An 18806-nucleotide genomic window follows, 5' to 3' on the forward strand; every position below is an offset into this window, starting at 1 on the left:
GACAAACTCTACATACCCCCTACTATGCGCACCAAGATCTTGGAGTTATCGCATGATGTGCCCATGGCAGGACATATGGGTATAACGAAAACCTTTAATTTGCTCACCAGGCAGTTTTGGTGGCCTGATATGACGACGTCTGTACAAAAATTTGTTTCTTCATGTGACATCTGTGCAAGGTCCAAAATTGACACTACAAAACCATCTGGACTACTTTGTAGTCTACCAATACCCCAGGTTCCATGGGAAGTTGTGTCCTTAGATTTCATAGTAGAACTACCACCCTCTAAAGGATTTAATACCATCCTAGTGTCAGTGGACCACTTGACAAAGATGGCACATTTCATTGCTATCCGTAGACTACCTTCATCTAAACAAACAGCAGAACTACTGATGAAACACGTGTTTAAGTTGCATGGAATTCCAAAAACTCTTTTGTCCGACCGTGGTTCACAATTTATCTCTAAATTTTGGCAAGCACTTTGTCAAATTTTACGCATTGAGCGAAAGCTCACTTCTCCCTACCATCCTCAGACCAACGGACAGACTGAAAGAGTCAACCAATGCATTGAGCAATATCTACGTTGCTACACATCATACTTGCAGGATGATTGGGTGGATCTCCTTCCTCTAGCAGAATTTGCTTACAACAACGCAACCCACAGTACTACGAAGCAAAGTCCGTTCTACTTGAACTATGGGTTTCATCCCACTCTTCTTCCACCACGCATCCTGCCATCGAGTAACCCAGTAGCCTCGGATTACCTTACCCAAATAAAAGACTCTTTGGGTTTACTCAATACCACTATATCACATGCTCACAGTCAACAAAAAAAGTACTACGACCTTCGTAGAAGACCTTCTCCTCAGTATGCTATTGGGGACCTCGTTTGGCTATCGACAAAGAACTTAAGATTAAAAATCCCTAGCAAGAAGCTTGGACCTTTATTTTTGGGACCCTTCCCAATTAAAAAACTTATCGGAAAAGCTGCAGTACAGCTCACCCTACCAGCAGATCTCAAGATCCATCCCATCTTCCATGTGTCGCTACTGAAGCCCCATGTTCCTAACCAAGGAATAAGGCCTACCATCTTGCCTCCACCTCCAATACAAGTTGAAGGCGGAGAAGAGTATGAGATCAAGGAAATTTGGGATTCTCGCATCCATAGGGGAAGACTCCAGTATCTCATAAGATGGAAGAACTATGGACCCCAAGATGACACCTGGATAAATACCTCTGATATTCATGCGCCTAGACTTATACGGAACTTTCACTCGAAACACCCAGAGAAACCTGTCCTATAGGCCTTCCGGAGCCGGCCTTAAGGGGGGGGTACTGTAAGATTCTGGTACCTCCGGTACCCTTAATCACCACTTTCCTCTGTAATGCGTCCCACCTTTCTCTTCAGGTGGTACGCATATACCTTTAAGAACGATGATGTCACTGCTGAGCGCCGCAGAGCGGCTATTTCAACCGCCGGCGGTCTCACTCACATTGTTCGTTTAACCTGCCTTGCTATCCACATGCTTTCAAGCCTGTCTCTCAATCGGAACCTCCAGCCATTCCCTTTACCTGGAGCAGACCGGAACCTCGCTACTGATCCCTGTATCTCGCTACCGGATCATTCCTTATCTACTGGACCTCTCTAAACTACTAACATTACAAGTGATAAGTACCCCGCAGGGGAACCCTCCATAACCTTATTGCACTATCTACCTATGCACATTAAGCACTGTTACATAGATTGCTAGCTCTTCAGCCTACTACCATCTATCATCTGCACTGCTGCATAGATTGCTAGCTCTTCAGCCTACTACCATCTATCATCTGCACTGCTGCATAGAATGCTAGCTCTCCTGTCTACTACTATCTATCCTTGCACTGGGTTAGTCTATCCTGTATTTGTCATCTGCTGTCCTCACCACCTGTTAGCATACTCGATACTAACCTATCTGCATTCCTAAATACCATCTTGAACTCTCCTATACAAAACCTATCAAGTGATTACCATCCTTGTCACTGTTCACACCTGTCCCTTCAGCACATCACCTTCATACTATCATATACATTCTATCACTCCAGGAACATCTCATTGAGTGTGTATATATCTGTATGTTGAAGCTGACAGGCCCACGGCGATGAGTCCTGGAGAGTTGGATCTGGTATTCAACACATCTCTACATGACTACTGAGTGGAGATTTTGCAGCTGCAAATCCAGCCTATACTAAAAACGCAGGAGCGTTACATTCAATCGGGTTCAAGTCTGGGCTCTGCCTGGGCCACTCAAGGACGTTCTCAGAGTTGTACCGTAGCCACTCCTTTGTTATCTTGGCTTAGGGTCGTTGTCCTGTTGGAAGATGAACCTTTGCCCCAATCGGAGGTCCAGAGTGTTCTGGAGCAGGTTTTCTTTAAGGATGCCTCTGTACATTGCTGCATTCATCTTTCCCTCAAGCCTGACTAGTCTCCCAAATCCTGCCACTGAAAAGTAACCCCACAACATGATGCTGCTACCACCATGCTTCACTTTAGAGATGGTATAAGCCAAGTGATGAGCAGTGCCTGGTTTCCTCCAGACATGACGCTTGCCGTTCTGGCCAAAGAGTTCAATATTTGTTTCATCAGACCAGAGAATTTTGTTTCTCATGGTCTGAGAGTCCTTCAGGTGTTTTTTAAGCAAACTCCAGACAGGCTGTCATGGGCATTTTACTGAGGAGTGGCTTCCATCTGGCCACTTCACCATACAGGCCTGATTGGTGGAGTGCTGCAGAGATGGTTGTTCTTTTGGAAGGTTCTCCTCTCTCCACAGGAAAACGCTGGAGCTCTGTCAGAGTGACCATCAGGTTCTTGGTCACCTCCCTGACAAAGGCCCTTTTCCCCGATTGCTCAGTTTGGCCGGGCAGACCCATGCTACGAAGAGTCCTGGTGGTTCCAAAGTTCTTCCATTTCACTGATGATGGAGGCCACTGTGCTCATTGGGACCTTCAGTGCTGCAGAAATGTTTCTGTACCCTTCCCCAGATCTGTGCCATGATACAATCCTGTCTACCGACAATTCCTTGGATTTCATGACTTCGTTTGTGCTCTGACATGCACTGTTAATGTGGGACCTTATATAGACAGGTGTGTGCCTTTCCAAATCATGTACAATCAACTGAATTTACCACAGGTGGACTCCAATCCAGTTGTAGAAACATCTCAAGGATGATCAGTTGAAATAGGATGCACCTGAGCTCAATTTTGAGTGCCATGGCAAAGGCTGTGAATACTTATAGGATTTTTTTTGTGTTTTTATTTTTGAATAAATTTGCAAAGATTTCAAACAAACTTCTTTCACATTGTCAATACGCGATATTGTTTGTAGAATTTTGAGGAAAATAATCAATTTAATCTATTTTGGAAAAAGGCTTTAACATGACAAAATGTGGAAAAAGTGAAGCGCTGTGAATGCTTTCCAGATGCGCTGTAATATTCCACCTGGTAGTACTACATAGTTACAATGTAATTCCCTATTTCTGTGTTATTGTTCATTATAATAAAAAGATACAGGGAAATGTGAACAGCATCACCCAGGGACAGAAAAGTGTGTTATTCGCATAATTACCATGGGACTAGAAATAAAAAAAGGCCTGAAAAAAAGAAAACAAATGCAGCCACCACATCAAAGAAGCCAGAATACATTACAATTTTGTTTAGGGGTTTAGATAGGCTTTAGAGCATAAATGCTTTAGGAAGCTACAAAATGCTTAAAGTCTTAGACATGTAGATTTTAGCTTTTGTGTCTCCTGGATCACAAGGCATAAATATGGTCCTCATCTTCCGTACGTCACTTCAAGTACGCAATCCCCACACGGTTGTAAAGATACATTGACGTCATCCAGTTAAAACTACAGTAAATATTTAAAAATACAATATTAAATTATCAAAGAGAAACATGATTTTATATTTATGTGAATTAAATGGATTTTTTTCTCCATAATGAACTACATACCAAATTAGCATTTTCTGTTTAAAGTTAAAATAAAACACACATGTATTTTTTTTATCTTTTAAGTTAAAATATGTATTTTTATTTTTTACATTAAAGGAATAAATGATATGTGCATGACAAGCATTGATCAAAATCTGTGTAATTGTAATGAACTTCTTGTGATTACAAACTATTGTATTAATTCTCCTTTAGAGAAAAATGTTAATACAAACACTAAAAACTAAAACTAAACTAAAACTAAACTCCAGGCTACACAAAGATTGTCTAAATACTGCAGGCATGAATATTCCTACTTAAAGCGATATTAAGCCCAAAAGCAAACGTGTATTATTTTGCAGCTTACCAATTCTTAGATGGTTGCATTAGTTTTCTTTTTTTTAGGCTTTCTTTCTTCTATATTCATCTGGTGATCAAGCCAGCAAGTCTGTTGATTTTCAAAAACACAAGCTCTCCAGCAGAATGTATCAGTTACACAGATGGGACAAACCATTTATTAGGGGTGCTAAAATGATCAGATTTGCATTTAAAAGACTGACAGTGCTGCTATCTTTTGTATTCCCTGTGCTCCTTCACCCAGAGTGTGTGTGTGTGTGTGTGTGTGTGTGTGTGGGGGGGGGGGGGGGGGGTGCTGTAATCCAGGAGATGTGTTACTGGGCAGATCACTAGGTGAAAATAGAGGGAAGAAAGCCTATAAAAGAAAACTATTGGAACCACCACATTTAATGATTGGCAAGATGTAATATACCGGTGTTACATTTTTTGGGTTGGGGTTTAATAATGATTTAAATCTGGGTGTCCTTTCTTCTAGCTTGGGGGGGGGGGTATCTAAACTGGGGCAGACAGAATCTGGAGCAGCTTCTATCTTCAGAAAAGTCAGAAAATTAAGTCCTGACAGATCACTTCAGTCTGGCCCCTTTTACAGGTATGGCTATTTGAAACATTAAAAAATAAATGCTTATGGTGCCTTGAAAAATTATTCTTAGCCCTTGAAATTTTCCACAGTTTGTCACATTATAACTAAAAAGGTTAATGTATTTTATTGGGATTTTATGTGATAAACCAACACAAAGTGGTGCATAACTGTGAAGTGTAAGACAAATGATAAATGGTTTTCAAAATATTTTACAAATAAATATAAAAGTGTGGCTTGCATTTGTATTCAGCCCACTTTACTCTGATACCCTTAGGCCCCTTTCACACAGGCGGACCGTTCAGATCCGCCTGTCCGTTTTTTTAGCGGATCTGAACGGTCCCCCCATGCATTCCTATGGGGCATCAGATGTCAGCGGAGACAAGTCCGCTGACATCCGACCCGATCCGATCCGTCAAATCTGGACGGATGGAAACCCTATTTTCCATCCGTCCAGCGGATCGGATGGGATCGGGTGAGAACGGACTGACGGTCCGTTGACATCCGATTTCCCCCATAGAGATGCATGGGGAACTGTCAGCTGTGTCTCCGCACACAGCGCGGAGACACAGCTGTCCTCCTGCTGCTCAGCGGGGGATCGGCAGCTCGATCCCCCGCTGAGAAAAACGGACTCCGTCCAACGGACAGAGTGTGTGAAAGGAGCCTTAACTAAAATCTAGTGGAGCCAATTGCCTTCAGAAGTCACCTGATTAGTATATAGAGTCCATCTGTGTGTAATTTAATCTCAGTATAAATACTGCTGTTCTGTGAAACCCTCAGAGGTTTGTTAGAGAGCCTTAGTGAACAAACAGCATCATGAAGGCCATGGAACACCCCAGACAGGTCAGTGATAAAGTTGTGCAGAAGTTTAAAGCAGGGTTAGGTATAAAAAAAAAATATCCCACGCTTTGAACATCCCACAGAGCAATGTTCACTCTTTCACCTGAAAATGGAAAAAGTATTGCACAACTGCAAACCTACAAAGACATGGCCGTCCACCTAAACTAACAGGCCGGGCAAGGAGAGCATTAATAAGAGAACTCTGGAGGAGCTGCAGAAATCTACAGCTCAGATGGGAGAATCTGTCCACAGGACAACTATTAGTCGTGCACTCCACAAATCTGGCCTTTATGGAAGAGTGGCAAGAAGAAAGCCATAAGAAGTCCCGTTTGTAGTTTGCGAGAAGACCTGTTGGGGACACAGCAAACATGAGGAAGAAGGTGCTCTGGTAAGATGAGACCAAAATTTAACTTTTTGGCCTAAAAGCAAAACTTGTGGCAGAAAACTAACACTTCACATAACCCTGAACACACCATCCGCACTGTGAAACATGGTGGTGGCAGCATCATATTGTGGGGATGCTTTTCTTCAGCAGGAACAGGGAAGCTGATCAGAGTTGATGGGAAGATGGATGGAGCCAAATACAGGGCAATCTTAGAAGAAAACCTGTTAGAGTCTGCAAAAGACTCAAGACTGGGGCAGAAGTTCACCTTCCAGCAGGACAAGGACCCTAAACATACAGCCAGAACTACAATGGAATGGTTTAGATCAAAGCATATTCATGTGTTAGAATGGCCCATTCAAAGTCCAGACCTAAATCCAATTGAGAATCTGTGGCAAGACTTTAACATTGCTGTTTACAGATCCTCTACATCCAATCTGACAGAACTTGAGCTATTTTACAAAGAAGAATGGGAATAAATGTCACTCTCTAGATGTGCAAAGCTGGTAGATACATCCCCAAAAAGACTTGCAGCCTTATATGCAGCGAAAGGTGGTTCTATAACGTATTGACTTCAGGGGGGCTGAATACAAATGTATGCCACACTTTTCACATATATATTTGTAAAACATTTTGAAAACCATTTATCATTTTCCTTCCACTTCACAATTATGTGCTACTTTGTGTTGGTCTATCAAATAAAATCCCAATAAAATACATTTACGTTTTTGGTTGTAACGTGACAAAATTTGGAAAATTGCAAGGGATATAAATGCTTTTTCAAGCCACTGTATACTGTGTAGAACACTGTCTCACCCTGCTCTGCACATGCTCAGTTGCTCTCTATTTTTAGGCACTGTGCCAAATTTGTAGAGGCCAATCTGCTGACAGCCTAAAGATTTACTGCTGTTCAGGGGCTCTGGGCTTCAGCAAAACGAAAGCCTACAGCAAAAAGACACAGGAGCAATGCTGGAGGCAATTTACAGCACACACTCATTTTAGTAGTGTAGCACCTTCCTAGATAGGTGCTAGGTAGGAAGGTTAAGTTTGCTCTGCCTGCTTATCAGGGGAGCAGCAGGTAAACCATAGTCTGCTCCATCTGCATATCAGGGGAGCCTGATCAGTAGTTAGGCCTGTTGCATGTGTCCATGTGTGATTCATCTGGTCTGAGGGAGTGTCCCCACTATATCCAATAGGGGAGCCTGTTGGACAATGGAGGAAACCCAGCCAGTGACACACAGCTTTTATGACTATCCCAGTGGGTTGGCACAACAGTGGTACATCCTGGGATATGTTATAAAAGCCACAGGCACGTGTGACAGGGGGTCTTTGGGCAGGAAGCCAGGTCCCAGGAGGAGGGTGACAGGTGTCTCTCCTCCTGTCTGTGTGGAAGGTGGTCACGGGTAGTGATGGACGAACATCGGCCGGGGCGGTTCGCGAACGCCAGCCGCAAATTTTCTCAAAAGTCAGCGAACCGAGAGTTTGCGGCGGGCCCCATAGACTTTAATGGGAGGCGAACTTTAAAAACATTTAGGTCATATTTGCAGCCACAAAAGACGTACTAGCTGTGCACAAATAGTCCCAGCACATGGACAATGTCATAACAGAAGTATTGCAATTGAAAAAGTTGCCCTAATTTTTTTTATTTTTTTTTTACAGCAAAAAATATATATATTTTTTTCATAAATCAGCCAGAACTGACAGCAGCCGGTAAATACATTGTCTAATACATATAGGGTCCATTCACACATCTGTAAAAGGAGTCCATTCCACAATTTGGCGGAACCTTTACAGACCCATTGTTTTTCATTTCCATTCTGAAAAAATAGGCATTCACAGGATAAAGAAGTAAGTGTCGGCCATTCCAGGCCCCAAAAATTAACCCACATGCGTTTACCTGACAGCTAAGAATGTAGTATTCTGTGGCTGAAGGTACATTAGGCATTCCCAGGTAACAGAAGTAAGTGTCGGCCATAAAAGGCCCCAAAAAATAGCCCACATGGGTTTACCTGACAGCTAAGAATGTAGTATTCTGTGGCTGAAGGTACATTAGGCATTCACAGGATACAGAAGTAAGTGTCGCCCATTTCAGGCCCCAAACAATAGCCCACATGGGTTTACCTGACAGCTAAGTATGTAGTATTCTGTGGCTGAAGGTACATTAGGCATTCACACAGTATACAGAAGTAAGTGTCTGCCTGTATAGGCTGCAAAAATTAGCTCACATGGTTTGAACTGACAGCAAAAAACGTAGTTTTTGATGGCTAGAGGTACGGTAGGCGTTCACAGTACACAGAACCGTAAGTGTCGGCCTGTATAGGCTCCAAAAATTAGCTCACATGGTTTGAACTGACAGCAAAAAACGTAGTTTTTGATGGCTAGAGGTATGGTAGGCGTTCACAGTACACAGAACCGTAAGTGTCGGCCTGTATAGGCTCCAAAAATTAGCTCACGTGGTTTGAACTGACAGCAAAGGACTTAGTATTTGGTGGCTGGAGGTACATTAGGCATTCACAGAAAAAATAATTGTCTGGCGTTGTGTGTACCAGACTTCACTCAGCAAACTAGGCAATATTGTTGCATGACACAAATACACTTGAAAAAGCTTACTTAGAGAACACCCCACTTCAATATGTGGCATTGGGAGCATTGGTGTAGCACACCAGTTCAAAAAATTGGCCAGTGAGTTTGGCGCTGTATGTACCAGACTTCACTCAGCAAACTAGGCAATATTGTTGCATGACACAAATACACTTGAAAAAGTTTACCCAGAGAACACCCTACTTCAATATGTGGCATGGGGGGGGGGCACAGGTTTATTACACCAGTTCTACAAATAATTGGCCAGTATCTGTTGTCACTGTGTGTAGCAGAGTTAACACAGCAAAAGAGGCCAAATGTTTGCAGGACTAAAATACACTCTTAGAAAACTATACTGTTAAATAACACCCCACTTCAATATGTGGCATTGGGGGGGGGGGCAATTGGTCTATCACACCAGTTATAATACATTATAAGTGCTTTTGTCACTGTGTGTAGTGTTGCTGCAGAAACGCTCAGTCTCACCACCACACCTGTCACAATGCTGCACAGTGCACAATAATAGTATTAATCCACTATAATATGCTTTCTACTTATACTGTGGATTACCCCCTCCCCCACCCCCTTTTTAGTGCACTGCACAGCAATACCAAAAAATTTGCAGCCCTTTACATGACTTTTGTGGACATTGACAAAGCGATTTCTGTGCGACTGCAGCCGATCTCTAACTTCCCCTAAAGCAACCACAGGATACCTGGCCCTAATGTTAAAGAGAATGTAATAGACCCTAAAATGACATTGGAGCATTTTAAATGACTTTTGTGGACATTGACCAAGCGATTTCTGTGCGACTGCAGCCGATATCTAACTGTCCCTAAGGCAACCACAGGATACCTGGCCCTCATGTTAAAGAGACTGTAATAGACCCTAAAATGACATTGGAGCATTTTTAAATTACTTTTGTGGACATTGACAAAGCGATTTCTGTGCAACTGCAGCCGATATCTAACTGCTCCTAAAGCAACCACAGGATACCTGGCCCTAATGTTAAAGAGACTGTAATAGACCCTAACACGACATTGGAGCATTTTAAATGACTTTTGTGGACATTGACAAAGCAATTTCTGTGCGACTGCAGCCGATATCTAACTGTCCCTAAAGCAACCACATGAGGTCTTAAAAGAGATTGCAGCTTAACAGGGTGAACAGGAACATAGATCCAGATTGGAGACCGCCACCTTCACCACCGACACACACAGCCCCTTACCCAAAGTAGTTGACCCCCTATTACAGAGTGTCAAACATGAACATACAGTACAGTTTGTGATCCTAAGCCAACTTCCTGGACAGTCACCTTCCTCTGATATCTGGCCAACATGGTTCCCAATCTTAGAGCCACGCCAGAAAAGAATCTCCAATAAATGCACCCAGATCCGCTTTGTGTCTCTCATTGAAACAAATAAAGCCTTTTTCAGATGAACTGCTGTTGTCCTTGCCAATCACAGGATATCAGCTCCAGAGCCCTCGGCAAGAGAAGAGTTTCTGGATATCTGTGTTCAGAGAAGGGTGGTGTTGGCAGATTCTACTGGTTGATGGTGATCCAGATCTGTTTTTTCCAAGCCTTCCAAATTTTGCACCATGCAGTGAAAATAGGTAGAATACCACCCTTCTTTGATTTCTGGGGTGGCTCTAAGTTTGGGAACCATATTGATGAGATATCAGAGGAAGGAGATTATCCAGGAATTTGCCTTAAGTTCACATATGTGCATGTTTGACCCTCAGTATTAGGGAGTCAACCACTTTGGGTAAGAGGCTGTGTGTGTCGGTGGTGAAGGTGGTGGTCTCCAATCTGGATCTATGTTCCTGTTCACCCTGTTAAGCTGCAATCTCTTTTAAGAACGGAATGTGTTATCATCTTTAATACCTCACATCTTATGTATCATATCACACTGTTACTCCTTTTTTAGAGGAAATGGACTTGATTTAAGGCCCGTACACACGTAGCGATTGTCGGCCGTAAATATTCGGCCACCGTCCGATCGGACGATTGTCAGCTTGTTAGTATGATGCTTCCGACAACCGACTGCGACTTTTCGGCCGAACAGAATCTGGCATGCAGACTTTAAAATTTTTGTTGGCCGTCACCAGAACGGCCGATTGTTCGCCAGTCAGTACAGAATTCGGCCGACAAAGAGCAGATTAGCAAGACTGGGCATGCTCAGAAAAGAAAAAACACACAGAAAGTTAACCATCACATGACATCACTTCTGCAGTCGGCTGTTGTTGGCCGACAAAATTCGTGTGCAATCTTTAGCACTTTTCAGCCGACAGGACAGCACCGGACAAAAGACGGCCGATCGTTCGGCCGACAATCAGTACGTGTGTACGGGGCTTTACACTGTACATCTGTTATAAAAGGCGCTGCAGTTTATGCTTTATATTAATTGAATTTGTGACCAGAAAATGTGCTAGCAGATTTTTAATATTCATTAGTATATCTAAGTCCAGATATTTTTGTGTTTTATTTGAAACCTATACATGGTTTACCTACCCCTGATGTACAATATATATACTTTTTGCCCCATGGTTCAAAGTATATCTAGTATATCCACACACATGCACTCAAAAAAACCTTCTTTGTGTTTCAGCTATGAACTGTCCAAGTACCATGGTGTACAACCATTGCCGGTTAGGATGTGAGAGGGACTGCGCAAACATCCACAATACAACAGACTGCTCTGACCACCCAACAGAAGGCTGCTTTTGCCCAGATGGAAAAGTAACATTACATGGAAAATGTGTCACAGAAAGTGCATGCACCCAATGTGTTGATGATTACGGAACTGAGTACAAGGTATGTTACAATACATGTTACATTTAAAGAAAAATGGATGATCTGTGTAGCAATTATCAATCGAGAAATACACATAATAAGTGCGCATCAACACAAACAACCAAAAACTACAGTAAAATATAAATGATAATATATATAAATATATAAGTCCATTGATGTAAAAATCTTTAGCGTGCTTGAAGAACAAACTAAGAGAGTTCAAATGAAATAGAGCATTCAGTCATTCACCAATCTAATAAATATACACTATATTGCCAAAAGTATTGGGACTGCCTGCCTGCCCTTTCACACACATGAACTTTAATAGCATCCCAGTCTTAGACAGTAGGGTTTGATATTGAGTTGGCTCACCCTTTACAGCTATAACAGCTTCAACTCTTCTGGGAAGGCTGTCTACAAGAATTAGGAGTGTGACTATGGGAGTGTTTGACCATTCTTCCAGAAGAGTATTTGTGAGGTCAGGTGCTGATGTTGAAGAGAAGGCCTGCCCCGCAGTCTCCGCTCTAATTCATCCTAAAGATGTTCTATCGGGTTGAGGTCAGGACTCTGTGCTGACCAGTCATGTTTCTCCATCCCAAACTTGCCCATCTATGTCTTTATGGACCTTGCTTTGTGTACTGGTCAAAATAATTTGGTGGAGGGGGGATTATGGTGTGGGGTTTTTTTCAGGGGTTGGGCTTGGTCCCTTAGTTCCAGAGAAGGGAACTCATAAGGCATCAGCATAACAAGACATTTTGGGCAATTTCATGCTCCCAACATTTTGGGGATGGCCCCTTCCTGTTCCAACATGACTGCGCACCAGGGCACAAAGCATGGTCCCTAAAGACATGGATGAGCGAATTTGGGGTGGACCTGACCTCATCTCAAAAGAACACCTTTGGGTTTCAATTAGAGCAGAGACTGCGAGCCAGGTCACAAATGCACTTCTGGACGAATGGTCAAACATTCCTATAGACACAATCCTAAACCTTGTGGACAGCCTTCCCAGAAGAATTAAGCTGGTATAGCTGAAAACGGTGAGCCAACTCAATATCGAACCCTACGGACTAAGAATGGGGTGCCATTAAAGTTCATATGCGTGTAAAGCCAGGCGTCTCAATTCTTTTGGTAATATATATCTTGAAGAGATGACCAAACACCACAGGTAACAATGGCTTCTTACCAGATGAAATAGATAACTATGACAGAGATCAATCAAGCATGTTGGTAACAAGCCTCAAGATAACCAACAATGATCTCAGCAAACCGCCAGCTTTAACCATGTGCCTACTGGCCACTTTTACCCCCTTCCTGCCAAGGCTAATTTTCAGCTATCAGCGCTGTCGCAGTTTGAATGAAAATTGTACAGTTATTCAACGCTCTACCCAAACAAAATTTTTATCTTTTTTTTCACACAACTAGAGCTTTCTTTTGGTGGTATTTACTAACCACTGTGTTTTTTTATTTTTTGCTAATTTTTCATAAAAAAGTTAAAAAATTTTGAAAAAAAAAACTTTTTCATAGTTTGTTATAAAGTTTTGTAAAATGTTACTTTTTCTCCTTCACTGATGTCTGCTGTTGAGCCGGAACTGATATACACTGATGAGGCAGCACTGATGGGCACTAATAGGCTGCACTAATGAGGCGGCGCTGGTGGGCACTGATGAAGAAGCACTGATGGGGACTGATAGGCAGCATTGATGGACACTGATAGGTGCCACTGATAGGTGACACTGATGAGGAGGCACTGATTGGGAGCACTGATGGGAATTGATTGGCAGAACTGGTGGGCACAGATTGGCAGCACTAGTAGGCACTGTTGGGACTGCACTGACAATTTGGACATGTCCCTTTCACAGAGGCCAGTTATAGGCTCTTTTCTTCCTTCCTCACACTGTCACCAATAGGAAAAGAAATCCGATAACCGGTTAATGTTTACATTGTGATCAGCTGTGACTGGACACAGCTGATCATGTGGTAAAGATTGGCTCTTTACCTGATTGGCTCTTTACCTTAATGGGTGATCAGCAGTGTTAGGAGGACACTGTGATCACAGAGCGTCCTGCCTATGCGCCGCAGCGGGCGCGATCATGGGAGGCCGTCATATGAACTGGCCGCTAGCGATGTAGCCATCATTTGGTTATAGTGCGGTCGGCAATTGGTTAAACCTCAGTCACTCCATAGGTCAGCATATCAGGCAGAACAGCCTCCACATTCCTAGGAAGGAACAGGGGCCGTACACTTTATGTAAAACCGCTATGTTAAATTTTATTAAAAATTAACAGGTACTTACAGAGGTAGATTAAAAAACAGTATATAACAGCAAGTAACAGTGCCTCACCAGCATCACTCGGTGGGCACGATGACGCCACCAGTCAAGCCCCCACCCCAGTCAATTACTTTCAGGAAACTCTGCGTTACGTACTCCTGACCTCTGCATTCAGATTACATACTACTGACCTCTGCATTCAGATTACATACTCCTGACCTCTAAATTCAGGTGACATACTTCTGAACTCTTTGTCAGCCATTGAATATAAACATTTTTGGTACTAAGGGTCACATGTTTACTTAGTCCAGGGGGTAAGGAGTAGGCATAAATACGTATCTGAGGCTGGGTTCAAACTGTTGTGGGTGCTGGGTAAAATGTATATCACGAGCTGTTCTGCACCCACAGCCAAAACAAGCTGCTCTCATGTAGACACGCAGGGTTGCCATTAATTGTTAACCACTTGCCGACCGCCGCAGTAAATAGTTATATTAGGCAATATAGTACTACGTCGCTAGCCTGTGAGCCTCTAGGGGGCGAGCGAAAGCCGTCGGAGGCACGCTCCCACCCCGCTCGTTCCCTAACAAGTCCGCGCGTGTGAATGGCGGACCCAATATCCGCCGGTCACTCGCAATCTCCCAGTGGAGAGGGAGAAAGGCAGGCGGCTGATATAAACAAACCCGCCTGTCATTCTCCCTGATCTAACTTCAGAGATCATACGATCCTGCTATGTAGGATTGTATGTCTCTGTGGTTACATCACTAGCCACACCCCTTTACAGTAAGAAGCACGCCCCTAGGGACACACTTAACCCCTGCATCACCAATAAAGTTAACCCCTTCCCTGCCAGTGTCATTTTTACAGTAACAGTGCATATGTATAGCACTGATTACTGTAATAATGTCACTCTTACCCCCAAAAGTGTAAGAAATGTCAGTCAAGGGTCTGATCTGTCCGCCGCAATGTCGCAGTCCCGCAAAAAAAAAAAAAAACGCAGATCGCCGCCATTACTCGTTAAAAAACAAACCACCAAAAATTATAGAAATCTTTCCCTTAGTTAGTAAACGCAATAATGTTTGCGCAAACCAATCAAAATACGCTTATTGCGATTTTTTTTTACCAAAAATATGTAGCAGAAAACAAATTGGCCTAAAATGTTAAAAAATTTTGATTTTTAAATTTTTTTGGGGGGGGGGGGGGTTTCAAAATTGTCGCTCTTTTTTTGTTTATAGCGCAAAAAGTAAAAATCGCACAGGTGATCAAATACCGCCAAAAGAAAGCTCTGTTTGTGGGAAAAAAAAGGACGTCAATTTCATTTGGGTACAGCGTCGCACGACAGCGCAATTGTCTGTTAAAGTCACGCAGTGCCGAATCGCAAAATAGGGCCTGGTCAGGAAGGGGATTAAATCTTCCAGGGCTTAAATGGTTAATAGCACCCCCTTGCATTCGCCCGATTTTCTTATAGTGTGTATGAGCCTTTAGACTAGCAGATTGAGATGGATTTGACCAACAAGTTAAATCTGAACTCCAGCTAACACTTTAAGAGGAAGTAAACCCTCTGAAAAAAATGTGAAAAAAAAACCTGTAAAGACAAAGGCATAATGAGCTAGTATGCATTGCATACTAGCTCATTATGAAGTACTTACCTAAAAACGAAGCCCCCGCAGTGCCGACGTCATCGGCTGTATGCAATGTTTAGGAGATATTTATAGCGCCTATAGGTAAGCCTTAAAAAAGGGTTACCTATAGGTAAAAGTCTTTGAAATGGGTTTACAACCTCTTTTATAAGCAGTTATAGCATCAGCCTTTTCTCTTTGAGATTTTTAAAAGCTAATCATTGTAAGCTCAGCAATAGATTGTCTCAACCCTCTAACTGCTACTTGGACCGCTTGGTCTATTAAAGAAAGTTTAAAAATAACAGACTTACTGGCCAGATCACCAAATAAAATTAAAGGGATTAAGCCTAAACCAAGAAAACAAATGCATCCACCAAATCTAAGAACTGGTAAACTGCAATTTCATATTCATTTTTGTTTTTTGGATTTAATAGAAAGCTGACGGGAAGTTCAGCTTTAGCAGCTGTTTAAAACAACTGAACATTAAACACAGGTTTTTTTTCTTCTTTTAATTAGGGTTTTGTTGACAGGCGATTTGTGTAAGAGTGTACATTAGGAGGTTACTCATGTATATATTAGCGATTATATTATCTCTCTTGCAGCTAATTAATTGTTATTATCTTCCATTTAGCATCTGGAACGCTGGATTCCCAACTCTCAACCATGCACTATCTGCATTTGTCTGGATAACAGGATGATTAACTGCTCGCCCAAGCCGTGCCCAACCGTCGAACGTAATCCATGCCAATACATATCTGTTTCTCAGAACTCCTGGTTAAGTGATGAAGTGCTAACAGCCTATTAATGTCTCATTTTATTTCAGCAATCACTTGTGGCCCTTGTGAAATTCCAATGCTGAAGAAGACTTCCGATCATTGTTGCCCGGAATATGAGTGCGGTGAGTACTCTTTTATTAAATTCTTTCAATGCCAGAGGCTGTGTGTGTGTTTTTGTTTATGTATCTCTGGTCAGAAGGCTGGTTGTTATTATTTCAGATGTAGTTTGTGTTGCATTCAGGACCCCTATGTGTTGTCACGAAACCATGTACAGACGCTAGTTTGGGACTCATTCAAGGGTGTAACTATCTGTGACGGGCCCCCCTAGCAAATTCTTTTAAACTGAACCCAAGGCAAATAGATAAATATACAGATAAACTACTAATATGGGAGCTCTGGTAACCATCAAATTATTTTTATTTCTCTTTATTTGTTTCTCTGGTTTACATATCTTCACCACACTACGCATCCCTATATATTATTATTATACAGGATTTATATAGCGCCAACAGTTCATTCAGCACTTTCCAATGTAGAGAGGGGAAAGTACAATTACAATACAGTTCAATACAGAAGGAATAGGAGTGCCCTGCTTAATTTTGTTTTTTGATCTTTTGCTTTAACCACTTCTGGACCAGAAGGTTTACCCCCTTAACCACTTCAGCTCCGGAAGGTTTTACCCCCCTTAATGACCAGGCTATGTTTTGCGATTTGGCACTGCGTTACCTTAACTGACAATTTTGCGGTCGTGCGACACCATACCCAAATAAAATTGATGTCTTTTTTTTTTCACAAATAAAGCTTTTTTTGCTTGTATTTGATCACTTCTGCAATTTTTATTTTTTGCGCTATAAAGAAAAAAGAGCGACAATTCTGAAAAAAAAACCTCAATATATTTTACTTTCTGCTATATAACATTCCCATTAAAAAAATGTAAAAATCTAATTTTTTTTTTAGGCCAATTTGTATTTTGCTACATATTTTTGGTCAAAAAAATCCCAATAAGTGTATATTGATTGGTTTGCAAAAAAGTGATCGCGTCTACAAACTAGGGGAAAGATATATGTCATTTTTTTTTTTTTTACTAGTAATGGCGGCGAGCAACGATTTGTAGCGGGACTGTGACATTGCGGCGGACAGATCAGACACCAGCTGACATTTTTGACACTTTTGGGGGGACCAGTGACATTAATAAAGCAATCAGTGCTAAAAATATGCACTGTTACTGTACTAATAACACTGGCAGGGAATGGGTTAACACCAGGGGCGATCAAAGGGTTAAATGTGTCCCTAGGTGGTGTTTTCTAACTGTGTGGGGGATGTACTTATGGAATGAACACAGGGACCTGTGTTCCTAAATAGGAGGAACACAGGAGCCCTGTGTTAATTGCTGACAGAACAGCGGTCTGTCGTGTTTACAATAGCAGACCGCCGTTCTGTCTCCACGGGGAGCGATGGCGGGTGCCCAGCGGCAATCGCGGCTGCCGGACCCGCAGATCAGCTTCCCCTGTGGCGGATAGCTGCGTGGAGGCGCCCACTTGCGGTCCCGCAAAGCGAAGTACAGTTAGGTAGTTTTGCTGGACAGAGCCGACCTGCTGCAGTACATGTACTGCTGGCGGTCGGCAAGTGGTTAAGAAAAAAATAATCATGTTTATATTGCCGGAGAACTGGAAAGTGACGTCGATGTTGCTCCGGTCCTCCAAGGGCATAGAAATGAGTGGTGGCCATCTAGCCATCACTTATCTCTAGGAAAAACCCCTGCTAATGCTGGATGGTTCCTGGAGCTACCGATCGGTAATGTAAGCCGTGGAAACACCGAGAAGCGACGGGAGGGGGGAAAGGGCACCTCTCCCGCCGCAAGTTTACTTTTATCAGAAAGCGAGCCACCTAACGAAAAAAAAGATAACAGAGTTATGGCATCTAGATACAGCCATAACCCTGGTATTTAACATAAAAAACATGACGTATATTTACAGTTAGGCGATCGGCAGGAACGCCAACTGAATGCAACCATATATCCAATTGTTTTCTGTCAGATTACTTGATGACATTACTGTTTTGATCAATTTCTATTCTATTTGACCATAATTATTTCTTCGATGTATTAAATCAATTTAAAATCATAAAACTGGCCAAGTCCAAGGTCCAACATTTTGTCCAAGGGAGTTTGTTAATGGTAGGTTGCGTTCTTTCACCCACTTTTCACCATATTAGCTATAAAATCTGGTTAAAATTGCCTAAGAAATGCTATGCATATGTCCAGCATGGAAGCCCACTGACTCCAATGAGAGATTCTCTCTGTAAAGAAGAATTCAGCCTGTGAGGGGGCAAATTAAAAGTAAAAACATCAGTTTTGGGTGGACAATGACATCCATATTTTTTACTTCATATGATACATTCATATTGAATCATTCAATATTTTCATATCTCCCTCCCAGGTTATAAAACACTTTGTTTTGTTCAGTGACTGCTGTGGGTTCGGAAATGTCTAGGCTTTGGCAGATGCAGTGTACTTCCACCGTAATATTTCAGTGGAAAATATTTTTGTCATTAGAACTGACTCAGTGTCTATCTTGTGCAGACGATTCCAAGAATGACACGTCAATCGCTAAAGCACGCCAAACACTAATTCCACTCAGATAATAAAGTA

At 42.3% G+C, this 18806-nt stretch overlaps 1 protein-coding gene across 1 annotated transcript in view; it reads left to right on the forward strand.

Moving 5' to 3' along the window:
• Nucleotides 1–18806, forward strand: part of VWF (von Willebrand factor) — a 276575-nt gene that overhangs the window by 191768 nt on the left and 66001 nt on the right. The window contains exons 38-40 of the mRNA XM_082255011.1: nt 11311–11516; nt 16012–16114; nt 16204–16278. Of these exons, the coding sequence (XP_082111137.1) occupies nt 11311–11516; nt 16012–16114; nt 16204–16278 (384 nt within the window). The remainder of the gene's footprint in view (nt 1–11310; nt 11517–16011; nt 16115–16203; nt 16279–18806) is intronic.

The sequence above is a fragment of the Pelophylax lessonae genome (genome assembly GCF_965119305.1).
Source record: "Pelophylax lessonae genome assembly, chromosome: 4".
In the NCBI taxonomy this organism is placed as follows: Eukaryota; Metazoa; Chordata; class Amphibia; order Anura; family Ranidae; genus Pelophylax; species Pelophylax lessonae.